The sequence below is a fragment of the Rhagoletis pomonella genome, unplaced genomic scaffold, assembly GCF_013731165.1.
Source record: "Rhagoletis pomonella isolate Grant_MI unplaced genomic scaffold, Rhpom_1.0 Rhpom_scaffold_00002, whole genome shotgun sequence".
Classification (NCBI taxonomy): Eukaryota; Metazoa; Arthropoda; class Insecta; order Diptera; family Tephritidae; genus Rhagoletis; species Rhagoletis pomonella.
The window spans coordinates 7,872,788-7,898,835 of record NW_023458556.1 but is presented as its reverse complement, the minus strand read 5'-3'; the positions used below and the strand labels follow the sequence as shown (position 1 = coordinate 7,898,835).

The window sequence follows — 26,048 nt, the reverse complement described above, 5'->3', positions numbered from 1 at the left end:
AGGCAATAAAATTAATTTTTTTCTATCTAATACCCAAAAACGGTACTACCATAGTCGAAGATATCGTATTAAAAATTCTAGTCCCGATTGGTGTCGGTAAAGGCGTGGCGCAAAGGGGTCAAAAGCCTCTATGGTATCAAAAAAGTAGAAATATTTTTTATTTTTTATTTAATACCCAAAATTGATACTACTAAAGTGGAGAATATCGCGTATTAATTTTAATCTGGGTAATTTGAATTTTACCCCCTGTGCGACACGCCTTAATCTTCGACTGTGCTAGCATCGCCGTAGAGGTTGAGGCTTAGGAAATCTGGTGTAAAAATTTGCTTCCTATTTTTAAGGACCACCCTAATGCGCATACATACATATTTACCAAGCTTGTTAATGTGCCACGCGCTGCTGCAAGGGCGCCGAGATTGTCGACTGCAAAATAACGACAGTCGGCTATTAAAAGCAGCGGGGTGGTGCGGCCTTAGGGCGGCGATGTGTGCTGCATGCAGTCTGTCTTATGAACCATTTGTTTGTGCAATTTGTGTGGATGAAATGTGGAATTCCAATTTTTTTCTGTCCCAATGAATACTTCATCTTGTAAACAATGCGTAGCATCTGCTTTTATTTAATTTGTGAAAATTGCGGATGGATTTACAGACTACGCTCCAGATCTTAGAACACGTCCAAATACAAGTTACTTCCACATGTAATTTAGTCATCAAGTAAAGACGTTGGTGATCACAGGAATGGTCACATAGGTCAAGTTTCGTTAATAGTAGAGCATGGTGCTGGATATACAAACCTCACAATTATAGTTAAGGAAAAATTCGTTAGTACTCCCTAAGGCGTCAAGAGCGAAGCTCTTCGTTTGGTAACAAATTGGTGTGCCAATTAGAGAGTCAGGATAAACCCCCAAAGGACTGATCATGTACTGTTGAGTTATATTCTGCAGTCAAATACATAAGTGGATATTATTCTTGATAAGAGGCCGCTAGATCCTTAGGAATGTTATACGCATTGCGAAGGACTGTATTATCTTTATTCGCATATGCAGCAGATTGGTTTACGTTTCAGTTCTCACTTAAGGACGATGAGATGTCGAATGGGGTACATGAGGTCAATGATCTTTAGAACAAAAAATATGTAAAAAGCAATAGTTTCCGAATCGAAGTGGTTCGTTGAGGTAATAAGAAATGAGATGTGGTAGATAAGTACTAGAATGGTGTAGTTGAAGTCAATGACCTTAGATACAAAAAAAATTATTCTCTAGATAAAATAATATCGAAAAATGTAAAAAGCGGCAAAAAAATACTTGTCTTGCAAAAATACTTTACTTTCGAAGGTGTATGGCAAACATTCTCCTCTGGTACGGCCTAATGTACACATACACATACATATATGTAAGGTGCTAGATTCATAACGAATTGTTTAAACTTTCTTAAGTAAGCAGTGGAAAAATTTAAAAAGTGTTTTTTGTTTTTTCATATTCTATTCTGTTTTGATTTAAATGATAAAATTCATTATAAGTATATAAAATTATATACACGCCCATTCATTACAAACGTATGTATGTATGTGCTCATATATATGCATATTTTGTCTATTTATTTGACCTTGTGCTGTTTCTGGGTGTGATTTAAACAAATCAAACTAATAAATTATAAACATGCATATATACACACATACTTGTGTATGAACTTTTGAAATAATGGAAAATTTCAAAAGAAGATTATAATTTTGTTGTTAGGTTAAAAAATGTATAATTTTAAATCGAAATTATCTCTGCCTTTGCGCTGGGCAAAACATTGAATTTGATACTCTCTGCAATTTACGCCGCCCCCTCAACGACAAATGCTTTTACTTGAGAGGCATTTTCACAGCAAAAGTGCCCTTGAGGGTTTTTCATTGCGTAGTTCCAAAAATATGTGGTCAGCAAATTTCAAAAAGCAAAACTCACCAAGAAAAGCACAACAACAGAGAGATGCAAGTGGCATAATACCAATGTTTAATTTTGACATTTTGTCCCTTCTTATAAAGCTCCATAGCAAGAGAAACAAACCAAAAAAAAATCATATGTAAACACGCAAAATAAAGTTCATATTAAAATTTCTAAAATCCGTTCGCAGCTCTCAAAAAAAAATCCTTCATATTTAATTTCATACATATTTCTTAAACAAAATTCACAGCAACGGCAAAGTATTTCTTCAAGCGATATATTGAAAAATATTTCTTGTTTTTTTTTCCTGAGAGCTTGAAACTAATCTTTAAAAATAGTAAAATTTGGATATTGCAGTTCTTCCCTATATTATATATTGCAATATTTCAATATGTACATACATACATAAATTGCTCCATTATTTTCTGATTTTCGGCTGCGGCGCTTTTTTTATAGAAAAAAAAAATTTTTTATATAAACTCAGTGAAAATTTTTAAGTAAAAAATTTAAGGTTAGCCGATGTAAATTTTTATATGTTGGAGTCAGCATATGTTTACCCAACGGTCTTAAAGGCTAAGGTTCTATTCTGCAAGCGACTTTGGTTTGCCTACTATTAAAGTGATGCTTATTTAAATACGTCGACATCGAGAAGATGTTTAGGCGAATTCTGGATGATTATAAAAATATTCAGAAGATAAAAATCTATGGAGCCATTTTACGCCGTGGGACGAAGTAGTGTTTCGTGGATTCTGCTATGCCTCTGATAAAGCATAAGCGGCCGCATAATCACATCAAAAAGTGCGGCCCACATTAATTTACTGGTGGGTAAAACCAAAGCAGGTTCAGTAAAAATGTTGTCTCTCGCTCGGTTGTAGCTCCGCGGAGCTTTATTATTGGCCGAATTAGTTTATGCTTTTCTTCCATATTTCAAAGTCGCAAAGCCAGTAATATATAAACGGACCGACTGAAGGATCGTCCTCTCATGGCTCGGGAAACCGGCATGTACGTGGGCAACATTTATCGCTAACAGTGACGCAAAAATCGATGAACTGGTTCGAATATTCGAATGTAATCACGTGGACTCAGCGGACAATCCAGCGGATCTTGGCAGCCGAGGCGTACTTTCTTAGAAGACTTTTCAAGAACGCCCTATTTCAGAATTCGGCTCAAGAACCAAATACGCTCAATCTGAAGATATTTTCAATACATTTATGTTCCAGCTGAGATAGGGCGTTTTTGAAGAAAATTCAGAAATAGGGCGAGATAGGTCGATCTTCCACGCAGTCGTCGATATAGTAAAAATTTGGAATTAAAAATCGCGCGATTAATATGTATAAATGTATGTATGTAGATAGTGAGAATTCGGAACACAAAACCGAAAAGACAATACTGATGATCGCCAATCAGCTTATATGCTTTTACGCGTTCTATCTAACTCTTTTCTTTAATTTAAATCTTCGAGCTATTTCAATGTCTACAAGCTTAGTTATTTCTCAATTGAGGAGGATTGATCTATTAAATGATAGCCGTATGCAATTACAAACACACTCTCAGTTCTCAGTTTTTCTTAAACCTTACTCTATTCAGGCCCTTTGGTAGAAGCAAGTACTAACTACGATTTTGTCATTATTTTCTGTTCATCATGACTTGCACTTTACATACATATTTACATTTGCAAGTGTAAATGTGTTTGCGCTGAAACAATTCGAAAACCCTTGTGCAAAATCCCATCAATTTATTTTTAATTTGTTGGTAAAACCCATCATGTGACATATGTATTTATGTACTATGTATTGTATGTACATACATATCAAGAAATTCACATTAATTTTACCTTAACTTTATATGTGCATGGAACATTTTTGTTGACATTTTTACACTCACTGGTTGCACTGTATAATAATTATAATTAGTTTTAAGAAAGTACATGAATATTAGTTAAGCTCCAAAAATTAGACACCTATGTACGTCAAATATATTTGCTTAGTAATTCGCAGTAGACATACAAAAATATGAAATTGCAATATCTGGTTTTGTATTATGAATTTCAAACATTTTCATCAACATGTTGCTCATGATCAGCAACATAGTATACTACATGTTGCAAAGCAAGAAAGTGAAAGTAAACCAATATATGTAAATGAAATCTGAATAGTAGAGCTTTTCCATATATAAAGTTGTTTTTGCATTTGTGAGCCTTCTATGCACTTGTACATATGTATGTATGCGTTTTGAGTAATGAGTGGGAAGTGTGATTAATGTGTGTGGTAATTTTATCAAAGCCATCAAAGTATACCGCAGAATGCACACAATGACAGTAGACCCATGCGATTGTTGTTGTTACACGAGGCTAGTGCCGATGCAAAATGAGACACATTGTAGTAGGGGGCCATCATTCGTGTGTGTGCATGAAATTGAGCTCTGCAGAAAATCGAGCTGGACTGAATGTTGCGTGAGAGTTGGGAACAGCAAATAGTAATTAGAAGAGCCACTGCAAATTGATGCATTCTGAAGGGGGCTCCACGCTGTGAGTTGGTGCGCCGTTAGTTAGAAATATAAGCACTCTTGGTTTTGCCCACAAATGCATTAAATTGTGATGCAGCGAACTTTTAGGACAACATTGTTTTACTTTTTAGTTTTACTATCCTAAAATTTTTTTTGTATTAAATTGCTTTACAATTTTAGATTTATCATTTGTTACGTTTACGTTATTGTTTTTGGTATAGTTATCGATATTTTTGTTTTATATTCCTCATTATAGTTTTCAACGTCGTATTCGGGTGTTTTTTTTCTGCTAAATATAGCTAGTCGTCAAAAAACTCGAAGTATTTTCAATCCCACTTAACCCAACAACAAAAAAGATATCATTCTTTGCTCAAAGCAGTGTTAGAAACCAAATAAAGGTTTGATAGCAGTTTTTTTTCTGGTTTCACTATTAAATTTGTTGAATATTCTAAATTTCGTTGCAAGGTAAAATCGCATTTCTAGAGTTGTGCCATTCTTCCAGGCAACAAGCGAACCTCATAGCTGCGGCTATTTGGCACTAAAAAGGAAATTACTGGCCACGACCGCAAGCTTTCCGCCATTACTATATAAACATCGTATATGTACTTATGTATGTTTGTATGGATCTACGTTTGTACAACATACATATATGTATGTATATATGTATGCTTGTGTGTAAGACATTGGTTGTGCCAAATGTCGTCCGTCCACCTACCTTCCACTTTACAGTAAAGTCTTGTAAACGCATCTGCGTAAGCAAGCGCGCACAGTTGCCCATGCAGCAACCCACACATATGTACTTGCATACACACATGCACATGCATACCCTCGCCCAAGCTTTCATGAATCATTCACATGCGTTCAAGTGGCCGAGTCGAGCTACAACAGACTCACATGTCCAACCAACAGATGATTGCTTCTAAGTTCGTCTGCATACTAACTAACCAACGCGAATGCAAAACCGCTAATTGATGTCATTTGAAGCGTACGCTAACAGGGGAGTGCGTGTGTGTGTGTTTGGTAATGGAAAATCTAAACCAAAGCCAAAGCACAAAAAATACATCACAGCGTACAGGAAACAACTATGCGATGTTGGGCGAAAAAGCGCCCAGTTGCAACAGTTGATGGCAGTGCAACAAGTTGCTAATTGGCTCAATTAGATATCTCAATTTTGCGTACCTTTCACCCTTCCAGTTGTTCAGCACCCTTTCCGTTTAGCGTTTTTGTTTGCGTTGCTGCGATTTGATTTTTGCGCGATACGATTTTTTATTCCTCTGCTCCTTTGTGGGCGAGAGCGTGGGCGGTAGAGGTTGTTGTTGTTGTTTCTGTAGTTGTTGTTGACTTTGAACTGTCAGCGGGAGCACGTAATTAGCTTTATTTGACATTCAAGCTGACGCTCGAGCAAAAGGGCACACAAATTAAAAGAATCTGCGCTTTGATGAGTTTGAAGACAATTTGCTTTTTCTTTGGCAACAAGTAGAGTAATTTATGTAGGGGTCGGGTCGGAAAAGGGTGAGCCGAATTAAAGCTTGGTATGGTATATTTTTTGGGGTGCGAGAAATTTTAATTATTCAATTTAAATGTTTAATTTTAAAGAATTGCAGTCAATTTAATAACGCAGTCAGCGGAGTTAGCCAGTGGAGAGAAAAAAAAGCGAAACGCTCACTTCTCCTAAGCCTAAGCTATTTATCCGAGACCAATAAAGCAAAACAGTTGTTTCTCGTCTTTCTCTTGAATAATCTCGCTAATCCCATCACACTTACTCTCTTATTTAAATTCACTAAATAATTTGGTTATTTTAGGAAAGGAGCTTTGAAGGTATTCATAAACGTATGTACATAAATATTTCTAACCAAAATATTAATTTTTTAAAAACTGATGAACATCTGGAAAAGTACGTTGGCCAATTGCCTAAACAAGGCATCTACATAAGTACTCACAAATAAAATAAATAAATAAAAAAAAGGTTTCCAAAAATTAAATTAAATTTAAAAAAAAAAATATTTTTCGGTTTTAAACAATCGGGCAGGTTCTGCAATTCACTTCCGAGTGAATTTCGACCCCTGCCAATTTGAATTCAAAGCGAGTTTGATTGAAATTCACTCGAAAGTGAATTCCAGAACCTGCCTGAATAAAATATGAAAAATAAAAAAAAATTATATTAAAACAGAAAAAAACAAATAAAAAACATCAAATAAGTTTCTAAAAATTAAATGATACATATTAAAAAATATATATAAATGCTTGCCGTGGCATTGTATAATATATGCATGTATATCAGTGATTCCGAAAGTTGTCCAGGGGTCCACAGGGGACTTGGCGGGGGTCTACGTTGGCATGAAAACAATAATAGGGGTTCACAATTTGTACGAAAATTCATCTGGTTTCGATAGTACAGAACAAAAATGATGGCTTGGCTTTACCTATTAATGTAGGCGGATAATCCACTTGAGACTTTTAAGCTCAGAGATTATGTATATTTTTCAGATTTCTTGGCTAAAAGTTTTTAGGAGGTACGTTTCTCATGAAATCCTAACAGAAAAGATTATTTTGCAAAGTTTTTGCTTTTTTTGGTCCACTGACTTGAAAATTTTTTTTTTTTAGTTTTTCACAACTTTCAGTTTAATTTAATTCACCTTTTGGGCGCAAATAATATTCATATTCACATTGTATACTGGCAATAATAAGCGTATACGTTTGTGCTTACGAATAAGGTGAATTTACATCTTTGCGGTCAGAATTTGTACAATATTTATTTAAAAAAATCGTATAATTCAAAGGAAATTAAATTAAGGTAAACAAAATTAAATAAGTTTTAAACAGGAAATGATTGTAAATGTGCTTTGCTTAATCGGCCATTGCAACTGTTGGTCCATATCGGTCCATATCGGTGGTGTCATTGGTAGCAAAGGTCCTTTCTTCGTTTTCAAAAGAACTCCCTACTTTCACCGCTTTCAAGCGAAATAGTTCCGCAAACATTAATATCCCCTTTGTGTCTACGCTTAGGCTCTGTAAGTGAATGTTACTCATACGCCACCGCCATTTATCACACAAAAATTGCTTAGACTACCATAAACAATCGTATACAAAAGGCAATACAAACCTATCGCAATTTTAATTAAATTCCTCTGCACTAATCCAACAATTTGCCCAGGCGTTGCAGTCGACAATATGCAAAGGAATGCGCACAACAACACAAATATTCCTACTAATGCACAACAACAATACATACCACTCTTGCACCAAAACGTGCACAGCAGCAGTACTCGATTCTCGAACAATGGACACCAACCATTCAAGTCGCTGTGGAATATGAAAATTAATTACAGCCATTAAAAATGCAAACCGGGTACGGCAGTATGGCAAAAATAGCTGCATCAACAGTGAAATTTAATAACAATAAATGTTGAATTGTTGCTTTAAAGGCTTAAGGCTGGCTGGGCGTTGTGGAAGGGACTCCGGCAGCAATGCTTCAATGCAGGGCGTTTTAGTTAAAGGCGATGCAAGGCTGACTTGAAGAATATTTAGAAGAGAGAGAGAGCGAAAAAAAAGAAATATAGTAAAACATTAAAATTTACCTGCAGGTATTTTACTGTTAGCAGCCATAATCACTTACAAACATAGCACCGTTAACCATTAAAGAGCTTGTCATGCAAGGACGCGAAAAGTAGAATGAAAAACCAAAAAAAAAAAACTCATAGAATGAAGGTTAGCTAAAGCAGCACGAGTGAAAGTGAATTTAATGCCACATATTTTGTGAAGTGTACTGCGGCATGCCTTCGGCGTCACTTTTTTTTTATGTTTTGTGTTTGTGATTTTTTTTCTGCTGCCTGTGTCATACGGAGTGCAGGAAGGAAGGAAGGAAGGAAAAAGCTTTCAGCTCTGAAGTGTGCCACGTGCTAAAGAGCAACTAACAAAAATGGCCACCGGCATTTGGAGTAGCATTTTTCGCTCGTCAGTGGCTATCTGGCTTGTAATAGCAGTCATTAAACTGCGGTTCAGGTGCAAAAGCCATCCGAAAAAATAGTGACTGCAATTGCTTTCTTATTTTATGTACATAAGTAACTAAAATGGAATAAGTAGTAAAAAAAACGGTATGTTGAATAAGGGAACTGACTGGAACTTGTTTAAGACACAATTTGTGTTTAAAGATTAACAAGTTATAATTTATTTATGCATTTTGTTTAACAAGCTTTAGTATATTGCAACTCTTTACTTTATAAGGACTAATTAAGAGTTTTTAAAACGGTTAATCTCAACGGTTAATCAAAACGGTTTATCTGCTCTGAATTCCAAGAGCGTCAGCCTACTGCCTGAGTTTATGTATGTATGTATGTACATATTTCTGTCTAAATATTTCACCACTTTGCGTATTGCCTATAGTTCTATAGGATAGAGCTCAGCCTGGGAGATAGAGTTGCGCTTCCCCATTCCCGTGGATGGAGGTCTTCTGGATAGTAGTTCATAAACACCTTAGCCGACGCCTGGGCCACATTTGACTGCCTCTCCGGAGTTTAGGTCGTCCATCCTCTTAGTCGAAATACTCTCTGAGAGTGGAAGGATGTACACCTTCTTTCTTAAGGCTTCTTTATTAATGGCGATGTGCAGTGGAGGCATGCTTAATAGCACCTGGAGGACGGCGACGGGTGGCTAGTGGATTTTATGAGAAGCCTTTTCATGACAGAATTTCAATCGGTGGCTTAGCACTGCCAGCCAATAGGCAACCGTAGTTAAAAAAAAAATCAAATTCAGTTGTCGCCCGGACCAGAGATCGAATCCTGGTCCTACGGAGCGGTAGCAAGAAGCCACAACGTCCAGTCGTCAATAGTTACACCCAGTCATTTTACTTCGATACTACCCTTTACCTATGCTAGCAATGGCGAACCTCCGAGGGTTTCTCATAAAAAACGATCTGCCTTCTGGTGGCGGTGTCTATGTTGTTAGTACCCTGCCCAAATAAAAGAAATTTCTTTTTATTTCCATAGCCAAAATGTAATCTAGTCTTTAGGCAAATCCCCTTAAAAATTACTGGAGATCACAGTTAAATATTGTTAGTAGCGCCTAGCGTATAGATGTGCTTACATTCGGTCAGCAGATTCCATATTCGCTTCCTGGAGCAACCAATATCGAATTGTGCGTTTTTATGAACAGAGTTCGTCTCTTCACAGACGATAGCCAACCTGAAACGGTAAACTTAACAGAAATAACTTGCTTCAAATGCTTATTATCCAGCATATCTAAATCGATTCCAGATCAATATTCGCTACACTAGGCGCAAATACAACCCGAAGCAAATTGTCACATCCACGCCAAAACAAAAAAATAATCCACCACTTGTCAAATTTCTACCGACTACTCTTTGTCGCGCCACACTTTGATTACTCTTCAAATTAATTGCTTGTATACATTATATTTAAAAGCAGGAGGTATTGACTCTGATAGCGAGCGATTGGGAGAAAGTCAGCTACCACATATTCACACTTCCATCAGCGATTCCACATCGTCTAACACAATTAACCAGCAATGCCAACATTCTTATTCACACACACGTACACCAATTCATGTATGTATAAGCGAGTGTAACATAAGGGGTTTTAGCCCACCTGCCAATGCCTGCGGCACCTTCTGCTAGGACAATCACTATGCCATTCAGACGCATGCAGACAACGAATTCGACGTAATCACATTTCCACTACGTTGCACAATTAAGTTTAATTTAAGTTTTGTTAGCAAAGTTAAAGGCGTTAGTAAATGCCGTTATACGATGTTTAGTTTCGTTACGGCTGCAGGCGTCAGTGCTACAATGAAAATTATTTGTATTTTAACTACTTTTTTGTTCAATTCCTTTCGGTGGCGCTTTCGCTTTCATGCAATTTGGACTGAAGTGCTTACACTTGTAAATACCTAAATTGTTTTCGATTTTATTGTTTTTTTTTTCAAATAACATTTCTACTACTAAATTTTCTCTTTCACTTTGTTTACCTCTCCATCTCTTTGCAGTCACGTCGTCCGTCGGTCAGCTTCACCGCCATGCCTCCCGGCGTTCTAGTCAACGATAGTCGCAGCAATTCCACCGACGATATACAAATTGCGTTAGCGCCACACATACAAACGTACCTAAGTCAGACAGGACGACGGCATTCTTGCTGCAGCGTCATGTTGCCGGTAGCATTCGAACGGGCCGCATCCAAATCATGGCTGGATCCGAAATTCGATTCAGCTGTACTGGAGGGACAATTTCAGACTAGCGTATTTCCGCACATACGCATGAGATATAGGTGAGTGAGGAAAGAAAAAAAAAAACTTGCCGTAGGTAGGATTTGGAATATGGCATTGCGATTGTTGGCTTGGTGAATTATTGAATTATTGAATTTGTGGATGTGTGAGTGTACATGCTAACTGCACATGGGTAAATTGGTTTTGAATTCACTTGAGTGTAGGCGTGTGTACGGGAAGGAGTAGAACCAGCAGTGAGGCTATTTGAAAATAAAGTTCACCGCAGATGCAGTTTTTTGTTTTTGTTTATATATTTAAGTTTTCTACACTACATTTAACTGTACAATTTTCGTTGTGTCACAACCGATGTCACTTATCTGCATTGCTACGCAATTATGCTGGGGAATGTTTAACTTCATTGCTCAATTACTTTCAACACAGCTGCGTAACCAATGTAACCAGGATACCGATGGTTGCACAAACTTAATTATGCGTTTGAATTTTAGCATTTCATGGCATCGGCAGCAAGAGGGTGGCTTTCCTGGAAGAACGAAATAATGTATGCGTTAATTTATAAATTCACGCTCATTAACGCAGAAAATTAAAATCATTGCCACGCCAAGCACCCATGGAAAATGGTAAATTACATAATTGTAGCATACATAAAGGCGTTATGACAACAGCATGCAACTAATTTTCCTCAAACTCATCAAAACAGAAATAATGAACACAAACGCAGTGTTATTTTTTGTCGCTTGTGTAAGAGAACAGTCAGTCTGGCACTTAAGGTCGAAATATGTAATTCCATAACAGATAAATGATATGCCGTTTTGATCCGAAAATTATAATGATTAAAATAACGAAATGTGCTGTCTCTCAGGTAGACAGAAAATGTTTTCAATTAAATAAAAACTACTATTTTTTATGAATTGAATGCATCCAGCCGGCGACAAAAGATAGCACGTCAACAGTTTTGACTACTTTTCCTTTGCTTTTTTAAAGGTAATTAATTTTTCATTAAAGTTCAGCTCCTTATCTAACAAAAACCATATATATAAGTCCCTATTTCCAACTTTGTACAAAAATTCCACAAATTTTGTATCCCAATTCCAGGTATTTTAATTCGAATTTCTAAATTAATTTTTGTATACAGTTTTGTAGCTTATCAAAATCTTGTATAAAAAAGTGCAAGTTTGAAGTTTCTAAAAAGTCGCATTGGTTTTTGATGATTTTTTATCTATATAAAAAATTACTTTGTACCGTCAGCAAAAAAAAAAAATCAGAAATCAACGCGATTTTGAGAAACTTCAAACTTGCTCTTTATTGTACTAGAATCTAATAAGCTATAAAACTGCATACCAGAAATTATTCTAGAAATTAAAACTAAAATGCTTGCAATTGGAATGAAAAGTTTATGGAATTCGCATAATTTTTGTACAAAGTCTAAAATTTAGATTTATACGGTATTTGTTGGATAAAGAACTATACTTTTGCATAAAAATAATGTACATTAAACAAACAAAATATAAATAGTCTTCAAAATGTTGAGGTGCTATCGTTTTGTCACGGGCTGTATGTATTACCAGGAAATAATGTTACTCATACGGCACGTTTTCTGTAAGACTTTTTAAAATACTGTAGACAAGTTTAAATTGAAAGATTTTGTTTATTCTGACACGAAAGTCTTACAAAAAAAGCTTCCTGGCCAACTTTCATGGAGAAAAGCTCTTTTGACAGGAAGCACTTAAGCATGTTCCAAATGGAGAGGTAGATACATATGTATGTATATCATTTTGCTCGCGCTGCTTCCACAAGTGCAATGGTCGAGTGAGCATTCTCAGGAATTAATTTAACATTTTTCTTATTTTGTTTTAATCTTTTGATTTTATTGTTTTAAAAGAAGAATATATATATATATATATATACATATTTTTAATTACCGTTAATTCTTAGGAACTTACTTTTTATACTTTTAATTTTAAAGTTTTATTTAACTTGCCTATCATTTTTCGATTTCAATTATTTTATTTTTTTTTTCTTAATTTTAAATAATTTTGTCTTTTTTAATTTAATTTTCTTTTAATTTTAAGTTTTTATTGTTTGAGCAAAAAGCCTATTTTTTAATTTCATTTAGTTTATAGAGACATATTTTATTACTTTTTATTACTTATTACTTCGGTAATTTAATCTATTATGTGTTTCCAGTTTTTTTGTCCACTTTTTACTATACAATCTTTGTCTACCTTTTGCCGTCGATATTTTTTATTGGTAAATATAAACAAAATTAATTTATGTCCAGCTTTTAAATGACCAAATAATATTATTCAGTTTTGAAATTATAGAAAAATTATGCTTGTCTCTTAAATGATGAAAATTGTATGTAGTTATGGGTTTTAAATCGAACCACTTTTAATTACGCTATTTACCACGTTGAGTGCACAAGGAAACCAGGGCGTATACGTGATTTTATTACTATTACCGCAGCGTGGAAGTAAATACTTTCTTAATTACTTTGTTCACACAAGTATGTATGTAACGGCGAATTGAAAGCAAAAATAATACTCGCTTAAATTTTACCAGTTTACTTTCAAAAATGTCAGCCGCTTTTTTTAATCTACGCATTTCGTCGTCCAATAAAGCCACACTGCAAAATATCAGTGCTGTACAATTCATTGGAACAAACCCAACGCGTGAATGTATGCAGGAACGTATGTGTATGTAAATGCTTACCTTTGTTCCAAGCTGAAATTTATATACCTTTATAAAGTAATAATGAAGATGACTGACCTTTCCTCTAATCATCGTATAGCACAGTAGTTTACTCTGGTGTACTAATTCCCTAAAGTAAAATAGAATAATAAAACAGGCAAAATGAGTGCGTTATCCTTTAGGTGTAAATTCATACTCGTATAACTATTTGGCCAAGCATAATGGTGTTAACAAATTGTAATGCTAAAATAAATGGGTAGTTCTTAATGTAAATAAACTTAAGCAGCAGCAGCAGCAGGTGACCCCAGTTGGTGCATCAACGCAAGGGTAAGCGGAATATCTGTACTTACATACATACATATGTGTGAGTGTATGGATAGCGCACGGTTGTTTGGCATGCGTATGTGGTAGAACAGCAAAACGAAATGAGCGCTCACCTACACACACAGATATTTACCCATGAGAACTACATACTATTTTATTTATGCTGTTTTGAACTTTTAACTTTCCACAGTTGAATTAAGCGCACTTTTTAGCTACGCGATATTTGAAGTTAATATAAATTTCATTTAGTTAAGTTAAAAAAGACATTTTTATCACCACAATTTGGCGCTTACTATATTGTGTCCTTAGTACTTGCTGCATTTTCGGGAGTTGGCTTTGCTATTTGCTTGCATCCTCGGCCCCCTGAAGATATGCTTTTTAATGTTTAATCCAGTTAATAATAACAATTCAAATGGCAATTATGGGCCGTCCTCGAAATCGTTGCGCACGCATGTGTTTAAATATTTATTAATGCCGTTCGATTTATTAGGCATTCCCACATCACTCTGCTGAGCACTTAACAAAGCAAATGTTTAATATTTATTGCTCACCTGAGCAATTATTATGAGAATACAAATTTATTTATATAAACAACTATAGCATGTATGTATGTATGTATGTATACGATATTTGTAGAGATATATCTAAGTTGCTGGGCTGTGTATTCTCTTGGGCAATGGTTATATACGATTGAATCACTGGTGAACTGCTTGTGAAATATTGCGTGACACTACTCCATTATATTTATGTTAATGGCCTGCTATGAGTTTAATCGATCATTCAAAGAAGTGTTTCATCAGCTTTACTATATCTATGTAGATTTAGCGGAGTTATAGTTGTATGTATGTACATACGTCGCATTTTGACTAGATATTTCACATATCTGTGCCCGTCAGTTAAATTAGCGTAAGTCGACATAGGCCATTCGTCCTTTAAATCAATTCAATTCATTGAGTTCCCAAACAATATTTTTACGTTAACTAGCCATTAAGTCATTTAATATACTCTTTTAATAGAAGCTTAAGAAAATTGTCCAAATTTTCATGGAAAACTTATTATTTTTAATTCAAAATCAAACCTTTTAAAGTCACTTAAGCTACTTTAACTGAGGGGCACAGATATAGTAATAAATGTCCAGTGCTTATCAACGATACTACAAAAATAATTTTGAACGTTAGAAAATCAAGGCAGAACAAATCGTTATTTTGAAAATTGGTTCGTTTTAAGATCTTTACTAAGAACATTTCTCTTTAAATCTCTATTACAAATCGTTACCCTTATGCCAGAATCATGAATGTGCAAATTTATCAGTTTTGGGTTATGGGGCTAACTTGATTAACCTTTGGATGTTCTATGTTATACCAAAGCCCAGAACACCATGCGTACACGAAAACCACATATTTTACAATTTTAATTGCATAAATATAGAATTAAGTCTCTTAAAAAAAACACTTTCAAACTGGATTTCCCTAAATTTTAATTTTTACACATTCATGTTTATGGCATACGGGCGACGATGTGTACAATAGTTGATATTTTTGATTAAACGAAAATCTTTTCAATAAAAAATAATCACTATTCGCGAATTTGTTTATTATTTCGATAATTCTTAGTCGTTTTTATTAAGTTTTAATTTTTTTCGAATATACAGTGGGGAGCAATGATGGGTACATGGTGATTTTTGTTTAATATTTCCAGGTATTTAAAGTTAAAATGTTTTCATTATTTTAATTCATAGAAATATGGTTAATGCTGTAAACCAAAACTTAATACAGAGCTTATAAAAATTTAACAAATTTTCGATTTTCATTAAAATTTTTCAATCTGATTTTTTTTGAAATTTTTTAGTTAGCAATTTTAGAAATTTAATAATTTTAATATAATAAGTTCAAGTTTTAAGCGGCTGCATTTTTTTTTTTTTTTTTTTTTTTTTGGGGTTTTTTTTTTTTTTTTTTTTTAAAAAATAATTTTTTTTTTTAGAAATTGTTTTTTTTTTTTTTTTTTTTTTTTTGGTGACGGCTTTTTGCACTATTTTGCATACAAGCATGAATTTCTTGTGGAAGAAAATGCGCAAGACCCGCACTTGTTATATGAAAAAATCCGAAAGCTGCCTTCTCATCTCTAAACCAACTCGTTGTTTGCAATATGATAACTTCTTTTGCGAAAATTGCTTTTGGCTTGGCTAACAACAGCGAAGATAGATGCTCAGCCTTATCACTATCGCTCACTTTTCCCTTTTCGCTTGTGCGTATTCCCTACAGGCGGGTGAAAAAATTTCGGGCGACAAGACTCAATATCTCAATAAAAATAAAATTGCCGGTAAGGGCACAACTCAGAGAGATGTTATCATCCATCTAAGTACTGTGGCACGTTACCAAGAATAGCCTAGTTGAAAAAAAAATTAAAGTTGGGAGGGAAGAAAACCGACGTAAGCGCATGATAATTTCATTATGAGGCTTCTGACGACACCAATTAACCTCTGGTCAGGAGTTCTCAGTAGATTTCCACGATCTTGTGTAGCAGTAGAGGCTTGAGAGTCAGGCTGAAATGATTGCTATTTCTAAAGCATCACTGGTACAGTGTGATGCGATTTTGATCCATTGAAAAAATGTCGCTTACTGTTAAAGCAGTAGAGGAATGTCCCGATCTCTTAATAAAATGGCTGACACATTTACACAATTTGTTAGTGTTTGGCCGAGCTTCTCCTCCGATTTGTGACGTGCGCCTTGATGTTGTCACACAACGGGGTTATTGTGTTTTTATGAGATCCTTCTTTTTTTTGGTACCCATGTTAGAACATTTTTGTAGGAGAACCAAATTATTTTCATATAAGCGAGTTCATTCGCCCTCTGTCGAAATCAACAAGGCCCTTGAAAAAGTTATAGGTTATATTTCCTTAGAAATTTCAAACAATATATTTTTTCCTAATTATCGAAGGGAAGTAAATGAAAAAAATTCATATGTAAAAAATTTCTCTATCGCAGCACAATGCAGTAATAAATAAATAACAAAAAAACTTATAGCAGCATCAGTCAGCGTAGACTGCACTTAATCAGTTAAGTGGACAAATCCTAGTTGACAATGTAACAGCAGTGCCATCAACCTACACAACACACCTGCCACCACACGTGTAAACACAACTTCGTTTACTTATTTAGTTATGAATGTGTTGCCTGCTATGCGTTTCAATCACAGCTGTCATCTGAGTACAGTACAATCACTTTGTGTTGCAGTGAAAAATAACGAGCGAAATAAGTAAGAGAATTGAGAGAATACTATAAAAAAATAATATAAACAAAACACAAATAATACCTACAGGACTTATTTTAATTTAATCCCTAATCCATTTACAAGCTTTCGATGCAATAAACTTGGCTGCGGAGCACAACTGGCCAAACAATTTCAACTAATTGTTTGTATATAATTTCGTTAGTCCTTTTTTGCACTCGCCTAACATGTTGACATAACCGCACATGCTTTTTATTTGCTACTTTATGCGCTACATTGTCACAGCGCCTTGATTGTTTTCCTTTTTCTATTTTTTTTTTAGTTTTTTTTTGGTTGTGGTCGCAAATAACAAACGCATTATCCTTCACCGCAAGCATTTCCGCAGACCTCCACGAGTGTATTTATTTGCCGTAGCCATGTACGAGCGTATATGTATGTATGTGTGCGGGTATGTTAATACTCTACTACTAATGTAATGCTTTATTTAGTAGCAATAAATTGTGATGTGGACAATTAGTCAAATAGAAATTATACACGCACCCAAAGGAGAATGAATAACTACGTAAATTACATTAGGAAATGATGTGGCAAGGATAATTATGTAGAATAGGTAGTCAGCGAACGCCAGATAGTGGAGGATTTATATCATACCTACTTAATTGACATATTGCTACATACATATGTATAATCACAGAACACTTATGGTCATCGTATGAAAATTCATTTTATTTAAAGATAAAAATATACAAAAAGTCCTTTCTTCTGATAGCAAAAACAGAAAAGTAGTAGTAGAAATTCTGATACTCAAATGGTTTATAAGCTTAGGATTATTTTTCTTATAAGCAGATCAGTCAGCCTCTCTAGGCAAAGCTGGAGAGACCTGATTGAACTGAATATTAGAAACAGGAGACCTCGCAATCGCCTGTCCGCACTTGCCACTCAGGCAATTTGGGCCATCGTGTGTTTAACTAACGCAAGATTTAGACAACTCAGAATACTTGGCGGCTTCGATTTTAGCCCTGATAACACGTATCACTGCGTAGCTACATTGGCAACGATAAGCTCCCCTCATATTCCTTTAAGAGATGAGTGGACGGAAGGCATTATTTGAAAGGCATTTGTGAACTTTTAGGCGGATGGGCTGAGGCTTGGCGGTGGGCATCCAGATCACTGCAGTGCTTTCAGGCAGAGTTATCTGCCATCAAAGCAACAGTGGGTAAGCTGCCTAACTCGATGTCGTCAAGGCATATAAATATCAAATCTGATAGACAAGCGGCTATCACACCCGTTGGCTCGCTCAGGGGACTCTGTACAGGGGCCTCTCTTACTTTTTCGTATGCCTTTGCCCTACTCGAACTAATATGGATACAAAGCCATCGTGATATTGCAGGGAATTGCATTGCATATGCACTGACCGGTAAAAGTACCCTAGACTATATTCGGACTACTCTTTGACAGACTCGATTCGACTCAGCGAACGCAGAGTAAAAACAAGGACTGCAAGGTTTTTCTTACTTTGGATGAACCGAAGCCAGTCAGGCGATCTTCTTAAGCTCACTAAGCTGCAACTCTTAATTCTGGTGGATGCATTGACAGGGTGGCTTAGTATATAGAAGGGCGAAAGTGTTAAGAGAAGCGGCCTTGATAGATAGGTAGCTATTAAAAAAGGGGAGTGCTTCACGATCTGGGCATCCTTTATACCCTTTACTCATCGCAATACTTCTTCTACATAGATCTAGGTTCCTCAGAAAGTTCAATAGCTCTTTCGGACGTTGGGAGTGGATGTGTTCAATCTGTGGCCACATTTAGCCTAAACTTCTTCCACTTCTTCTGCAGACTGCGTCACACTCGATTTGTATAAGTACCAGTGTCTCTATGGTCAAGTTGCATAACCGGCGAAGATCATTCGACCATATCGCCTACTTATGCAGATGTCCTCTTAGTCCGAAGTGTCCTTAAAGGATACCAGTTAATATTCTAAGCCTCTTATTTGAGAGGTTAATAAACTTTTGGAATCTTCTATTGTTAATCCCTCCCACTTTCCCCAGTAACCTATTTCCCGACGCATTCCCAACGAGCTATGCTATCTTATATTCCTCCTAAGCTCCTCCCTCCTCGCTAACTGGCCAAGGGAGTTCAGCTTCTCGATTCACTCAAGGACTAACATCGATTTGTAACTCATAAGATAGTAGGGCCTTGAGTGCCGCCTCGCTGTCACTCAGAATTAAAACGCTTTCGTTTCTGTGCCCTCTGCTAATATATCGGATATTTTACCATAGAAGCAGAGATCTTGGTCCTGGGTCCAAATATTCCAGTCCCTATTCCTTCTCGAGTTTTCGAGCCGTCCACGTAGTAGTGCAGCGTGCTATCCTGGAGTAGTCTCTCCACGTCATAGACGGCCCAGGTTGCTTTGCGCATATCTCTATTTCAAATCTCTTCTCAAGGGCTATGGCTGTACCTATGTCATCTCTAGGGAACAGAGCTTGCAGGACGGAGGACCATACTCCTCGTACATATGACCTTACCTTTTCCAAATCTCTCCCTAGCGAACCTAAGCAGAGTTCTTTGCTTTATGGTTATATGAAGGAGCTGAAGTTCGAGGACTATTTCCTGCGCCATCGTCGGACATGTGCGCATCGCTGCGGGTATGCCCTGATAGCAGCTTTCTGTAAATATTTAAACAGGTATATCGATTTTGAAAAGTATAGCAATGGGAAATTTAATACAAGTTATAAAGGAACAGTTCATGCAACAAAAGTGGGCTATTTAATGGCGACGTATAAACTTAATTGAGGTTCTAATACACGTTATCAATATCCGTTTTCTTTTTTTTTGTAACACGCACTTTCTGCAACCTAATAAAATCAACCTCATTGATTAAATCAATGATCACTAAACAGAAGGAGGGAACCACCTTCATCGAATGTAACCGCAAAAAATACGATACGTGCGGTCTTTAAGGACTGTTTTACCAGCAATTCATGCCGTTCATTTTCACTTTTACGTGTTTGCCTAAGTGTCTTCTGTGCGCTCCATGTCTCTCATCCGCATTAAATTGATTTTAATTACGTGACACGAAATCGTCATTAAGTTGGAAATAAATGCGACGCCAACTCGACACAAACATTCTCACTCAATACTTCACTGATGCTCGCCTTTCGTAAGACATACAAAAATATGTTTTCCTTTGCCTCATACCCCTACTTATTACCAGCTTTGTTTTTGTCCTTTTCCTTGCGCGTCTCTCGCAAGTGGCAAATTATTCGACATTGCGGCAGCAATCGCAAATGACAGTTGGCCAGTGGACACAGCGCTTAATATATACAGCAAAACAAAAAAAATGCCGGCAATGTAAGGATATTAAGACACTTAATTACTCGTAAATATGCGCCCACATTGGCGTAGTGTTGTTGAACGAGGAAGCAGTGTTTTAATCAACAGTGTGACGTTTGAGTTCGCTGAAGATATTGGTGTTCACTACTTGCTACGAAGTTGGATTCTGTGCAATTCACAGCCAGATAAGCAAGTTAGACGTAGTTCGAGAACTATACGCAATAAAAATTAATTTGTGTGAGTTTATGGTCCGTATTTTCCTTTTAGCTTACCACTAGTAAATGTACCATATTAATTTCTCTGATATTACCTAAAACGTTTCGAAAATAATTTTTAAATCCTCCCCCTCCTATCTCTTCAACAGATTTGCGCTCTCCTACATCTTACTTTGCTCCCTCTCGTGGTTCCTGTACTTTCTGATCGATGGCGGCTCTGAAAATTATTGGCGTCCAATATCCAGTTCCTTCTCAATGCTTTCGCTCATCATAATCGCCGCGATGTCTTTCACGCACTGGGACATGTATCGCGCCTATCGTACTTTCATATCTGCGCTCACGGCCATTGTGTTGTGCGCCTCCTCCTTGGCCTTTGTCATTTTCACGGGACGCGCCTTCAGTCCGCTTGGGCACTTCTCCATTTGCGTCTCAATTGTACTGCTCATTTATACGGCGCTGCCGATGCCACTATGGATGAGTGCTTTTATCGCCGTCGCATACTCGGCGCTCTTCGAAGTAGCTTCGCATATAGTGGTGGGCAATAGTGCGACACATGGCGCCGCAACTGAGTGTAATAATAAGATTATGCTGCTGCGCATCTTACTGCACATTTGCGTTCATTTGGTGGGCGTTCACGTGCTGATCATGAACGTGGTGCGCATGCGCGGCATGTTTATGAAGGTCGGCCAAAATTTGCTGGTACGTCGCCAACTAGAGATGGAGAAGCAACTTAAGGAGAAAATGATACACTCGGTAATGCCGCCGAAAGTTGCCGACATGCTACTCAACGAGGGCGGAGCCGCCGGCATTGATACCAAAGATGGCGTAGTGGATCCAGATTCCCACTATGTGCGGCCGCGCACATCCAACGACTTACAGACACTATTTCGTCCATTCCACATGCACAGCATGGACAATGTGAGCATTTTGTTCGCAGATATTGTTGGTTTCACCAAAATGTCCTCCACGAAGACGGCTGAGCAGCTGGTGGAGATACTCAACGACCTTTTCGAGCGGTTCGACGATCTTTGTACACTCAATGGCTGCGAGAAAATCTCTACTCTAGGTGACTGCTACTACTGCGTGTCAGGATGTCCGGAGCCGCGAGCAGACCACGCTATCTGCTGTGTCGAAATGGGTCTGGGCATGATCGATGCTATGCGCTGCTTTGATGCACAGCGTCATGAGGGTGTCAAAATGCGCGTCGGCGTGCACACCGGTACCGTACTGTGCGGAATAGTGGGCACTCGACGGGTGAAGTTCGACGTCTGGAGCAACGATGTATCCTTAGCGAATAAGTAAGCAGTTATGGCAGAGAAAACTCCTGCAGAAAGCTTCTCAACTTTTTCTTCTTATTGCAGAATGGAGTCATCTGGCAAGCCTGAGCAAGTGCATATCTCCGAAGAAACCTCCAATTTCTTAGGCGACGCTTATCTACTGGAAGAGGGCGAAGAGGTTTTTGGTACCATCTACTCAATTGACAATTAATTATTTACTTACATACTATATATCTCTTTTTCTGCAGGTCATCGCACCTACTTTGTGGTCGGTCGGCGGAAAGATGTGTCGCGCGCAAACAGTCTGAGTCCCAGCATACCAGGCAACTATAGCGGTAGCCGCCTACAACTGCCGGGCATACCGGGGCAACCTACGCCACTCTCGCTGAGTGCTACCAACATCTCGGTCATTCAACCGAATGTGCCACCCGCTTCGCCTGTTGGTCAACTGTCCTCTTCCCTCAACCCCTCGCCCATACTATCGATGCGTCCGCGTCTCACCTCGCTCAGTATGAAGCTGCGCAAGAAGTCTCAGAGCCGTGAACGTGATATAGAACGAGGGGTAGTACATGCCGATGCATTAGGCGCGCCACCAGTAGTTGTAATTCGCGAGCGACCAAAGATCATTATCACCACAAAGAGTCTACCCGGCAGCTTGGATTCCGCTGACGAAGCGGATAAAGTAAATGATGGCTGTTGTAACGGACTTCACGTAACAAATGGCAGCGCACACAAAGCGCACTCGGCGGAGGAAACCGGACGCACAAAACTTAAATTAAAAGTTTGTAAGGTTCCGCGCTTTTTCAAAAAAATCGAGGACATCGTCAAACACACCGACAAATCGTCTTGCGCTGATGTTGGTAATGGCGGCACGAGCCTCAAGTCTGCGGCAGCAAATAGCGATGAGACAGTCGCGTTCATCGAGCCGAATGGTTATCACCAGCTGTCGGTGGTGGTTGAATCATCCAAGCCCTCACTAACCTCAAACACCCTGGAAATCCCGCAAAAGGCAATGCTGCAGCACGCCGCCACCTCTACGGGCATTTCGCACAACTTTGTGCGTTCCCCGGATGGCAGCTGCTGCTCACCAGGTCAGTTCTCAATGTTCGACGATATCATCGATATTCGTTCCTACATCAGTCAATCACGCAGCGATATATCACCCTTCGGTCGTTCGGGCAGCTACCGATCCCAATGTGGACGTAGTGGCAAGTCGGAGACTTCACCGGTACCACGTCCGCGTGCTTCCACCCTCACTACTGCGACGGCAGAAAAAAGCAAAGATATGCCCGCCACGCAGCCGCTAATCGTCAGCGGGGTACCATTTCCCTGCGCACTCACAGCGACAGCCAATCACCAATCTGCGCACTCTCGCAATTCGAGTATTTGGCCAGACGGGCTTAGCATATGTGCTTCGGCCACCTCACGCAAAGATTCAGGCATCAAGAGCAACTCGCGACGCTCCTCAATACAACACCAAATATACGCGCTCAATCAATCCGCAATTAGTCAACACCGTGTCTCCGGCTACTTTACCAGCTCAACGTCTAGCATTTCAAACATTGGCGACGCCACCACCTTGCCCCACGTGCCGCTCCCACCGATACCACAGCCCGCGCCACAAGTAGCCGACCCATTAGCTGCCTGTCTACAACAGCTGCGCAAACAGTCCGATCTACAGTTAATACGCTGCGTTCGTGACAACGCTAAATCTCAACGAAGCTACCTGGTGAAGCCGCCGCTCAAACGCTTCAGTTTGTACTTCAAGTCCAGGCAAATGGAACGCGACTTTCGCTCCAAAGCTCATCGCTTTGGCAACGAGAACGAGACTGAAGGTCCACCGACATTGGCGACGCCACGCTATAACACATACATCGATATCTTCATTGGTATTGCAGTGTACCTGTGCATTTCGATATCGCTCTTTCTTATGACGCCAAACACCGTCACGCCCAGCTTTCGTCTGTGGGTCTCTCTCTTCACTGTCTTCACAGCCATACAGATTTTTGCACTGTTCTTGTTCACGCGACAAATGTGTCGTCGGCACACACAGGCGCGCACAAAAATCAACGACACGGAATCGTGTGCGGACCGCATATTCGAAGCCATATCCAGCTGGTACCCGTGGCACATTTGCTTGGCCATACTCATGGCCATGCCGGTAATATTGATAATTGCGAACTTCCTTCTGCTCGATCTTAACCTGCTCGAAGCTTTCGAGTACCACTATGGCTTCCTAATCTTCGTATGCATCGTACATTTCTGCAACTTTACACAGTTGAACTGTTGGATGCGTAACACCTTGGCACTCATGGCGGCCATGTGCTTCGTTGGCATTGCGGTGAGTCAATTGACGGTCTACTCGAATCGCACGGATGCTGCAGAAGCAGCTGCTGTAGCGCAAAATGCAACACGCTTGCCTTTCCCCGGCACCGAGAGTGGCAATTACCTCATCGAGGAGATCAAATGGTTCCAGGACTACCATGTGGAGATTTACTTAGATCTTCTACTCATATTAGTGCTGGTTTGGTTTTTGAACCGCGAGTTCGAGATCGGCTACCGCCTGACCTTCTACGGCAATGCTGTGGCCAATCAGGACAAGATACGCGTGCAAAACATGAAAAATCAGGCGGATATGTTGCTGCATAATATCATACCAAAACACGTAGCCGAACATCTAAAGAATACCGCGAAATACTCTGAAAATCATCACAATGTCGCCATCATATTCGCGTCTATTGTGAACTTCAACGAAATGTACGACGAAAGCTATCTCGGCGGCAAGGAGTACCTGCGTGTACTGAACGAATTGATAGGCGACTTCGATGAGCTACTCTCTCGACCCGAATTCCGCAGCGTGGAGAAGATAAAGACAATCGGTTCTACTTTCATGGCAGCCAGCGGGCTAGACCCCTCACATCGTGGTGATAAGAACGAACACATACATGCATTGATGGAGTTCGCCATAGCTATGCAAGAGGTGGTGGACGCTTTTAACAAGGACCTGCTCGAATTTAACCTCATACTACGCATCGGGATGAACATCGGTGATGTGACGGCCGGTGTAATCGGCACGAGTAAATTGCATTACGACATCTGGGGCGATGCGGTTAATGTGGCATCGCGTATGGACTCCACAGGTGTGCCCAACCGCATACAGGTGGGTAAGGAGTGCTTGCCTTTTTTGGAGGATAAGTACGTGTTCGAGCCACGTGGCAGCGTTTATGTGAAGGGCAAGGATCACATGGAGGTATATCTGTATACAGTGCGCAAAGGAGATGGAGGGGAGGATAAAAAAGTAGAGGAAGCGCCGGACAAACTAGAAACTGCGAACGAAACATTAGCGGAACCCAATAATGTGCTAAAAGTGGAAAACGGTGAAGTGGCGGTGCGAGAAGAGAGCGTACTCTCTACGAACAAAGAAGGAACTTAGAAACAGCACACTTGCAGTTTGCTGTGACTGGGAAAAGGAAAAGATTATTTTCGTCGAAAATCAAGTGCTGTGAAGTGGAATGACTACATATTTGGCGACATTCGATAGTCAGAGGGAACGTGTAGAGGCTAAGAGTATTAGTTTGAAACAACCGGATGTATCCGAGAGCCAGACGAAGGATGAGCACGAAGGATAAGTTAGAGTAGACAACGAAATGAAACGCCAACGCTTACGATTTCTGGCTAACAGCGAGTCGAAGTGTTGTACGTGGGTCCGGGGACTTACACTGCTACGAGTATGGGGAGTGCAAAAAGGTTTCAAAATTGCATTTAAGGATAGATAAAATTTAGTTATTTGGAACGCTGGAGTGTATAGGCAACTAAATTGTGATAGGGGGGAAAATAGAGAGGGTATAAATCTGCATGATAAAACGTGGAGTGTGGGATTGATGGGTGTGGAAAGAGTGCAAAAAATACTTACAAAAATAAATAGATATATCCAGAAGCAATTAGTGCTTTGTTGGAGAATATATGCAAGTATATTCATACATACAATCAATATATGCAAGTATATGTATTTATAAGCGTACTGTAGATATGTTTATGGTGAAACTGGTCTGGAGATAAAGGCATTCGTAACTTTAATTTCTAAAGGCCCCATGCAATCAGTCGTTAACATGCGAACTAAAATTCATTACTACTTATAGTGACTCAAACAAGTGTTCACATAATGTTTTTTTTTTTTAATTTTCATAATTTTTTGCAAGTTAAAATTTTTGTTTTAAATTTGAAACTTTGTTTAATATGGCTTTGATTAAAGCATGAAAAATATTACCCTAAACCAAAACAAAAATTCCTTAACTTAAGAAACTGTGAATATTT

The 26,048-nt window shown here is 38.5% G+C and overlaps 1 protein-coding gene across 1 annotated transcript in view; it reads left to right on the top strand.

Annotated features, from left to right (window-relative positions):
- LOC118732987 (adenylate cyclase type 9) overlaps positions 1–25,718 on the top strand; it is a gene marked incomplete in the record, with an annotated part of 154,816 nt that extends 129,098 nt beyond the window's left edge. The window contains 4 exon segments of the mRNA XM_036462131.1: positions 10,433–10,710; positions 20,607–21,755; positions 21,819–21,919; positions 21,983–25,718. Of these exon segments, the coding sequence (XP_036318024.1) occupies positions 10,433–10,710; positions 20,607–21,755; positions 21,819–21,919; positions 21,983–25,167 (4,713 nt within the window).
- Positions 25,719–26,048: the final 330 nt, after the last annotated feature.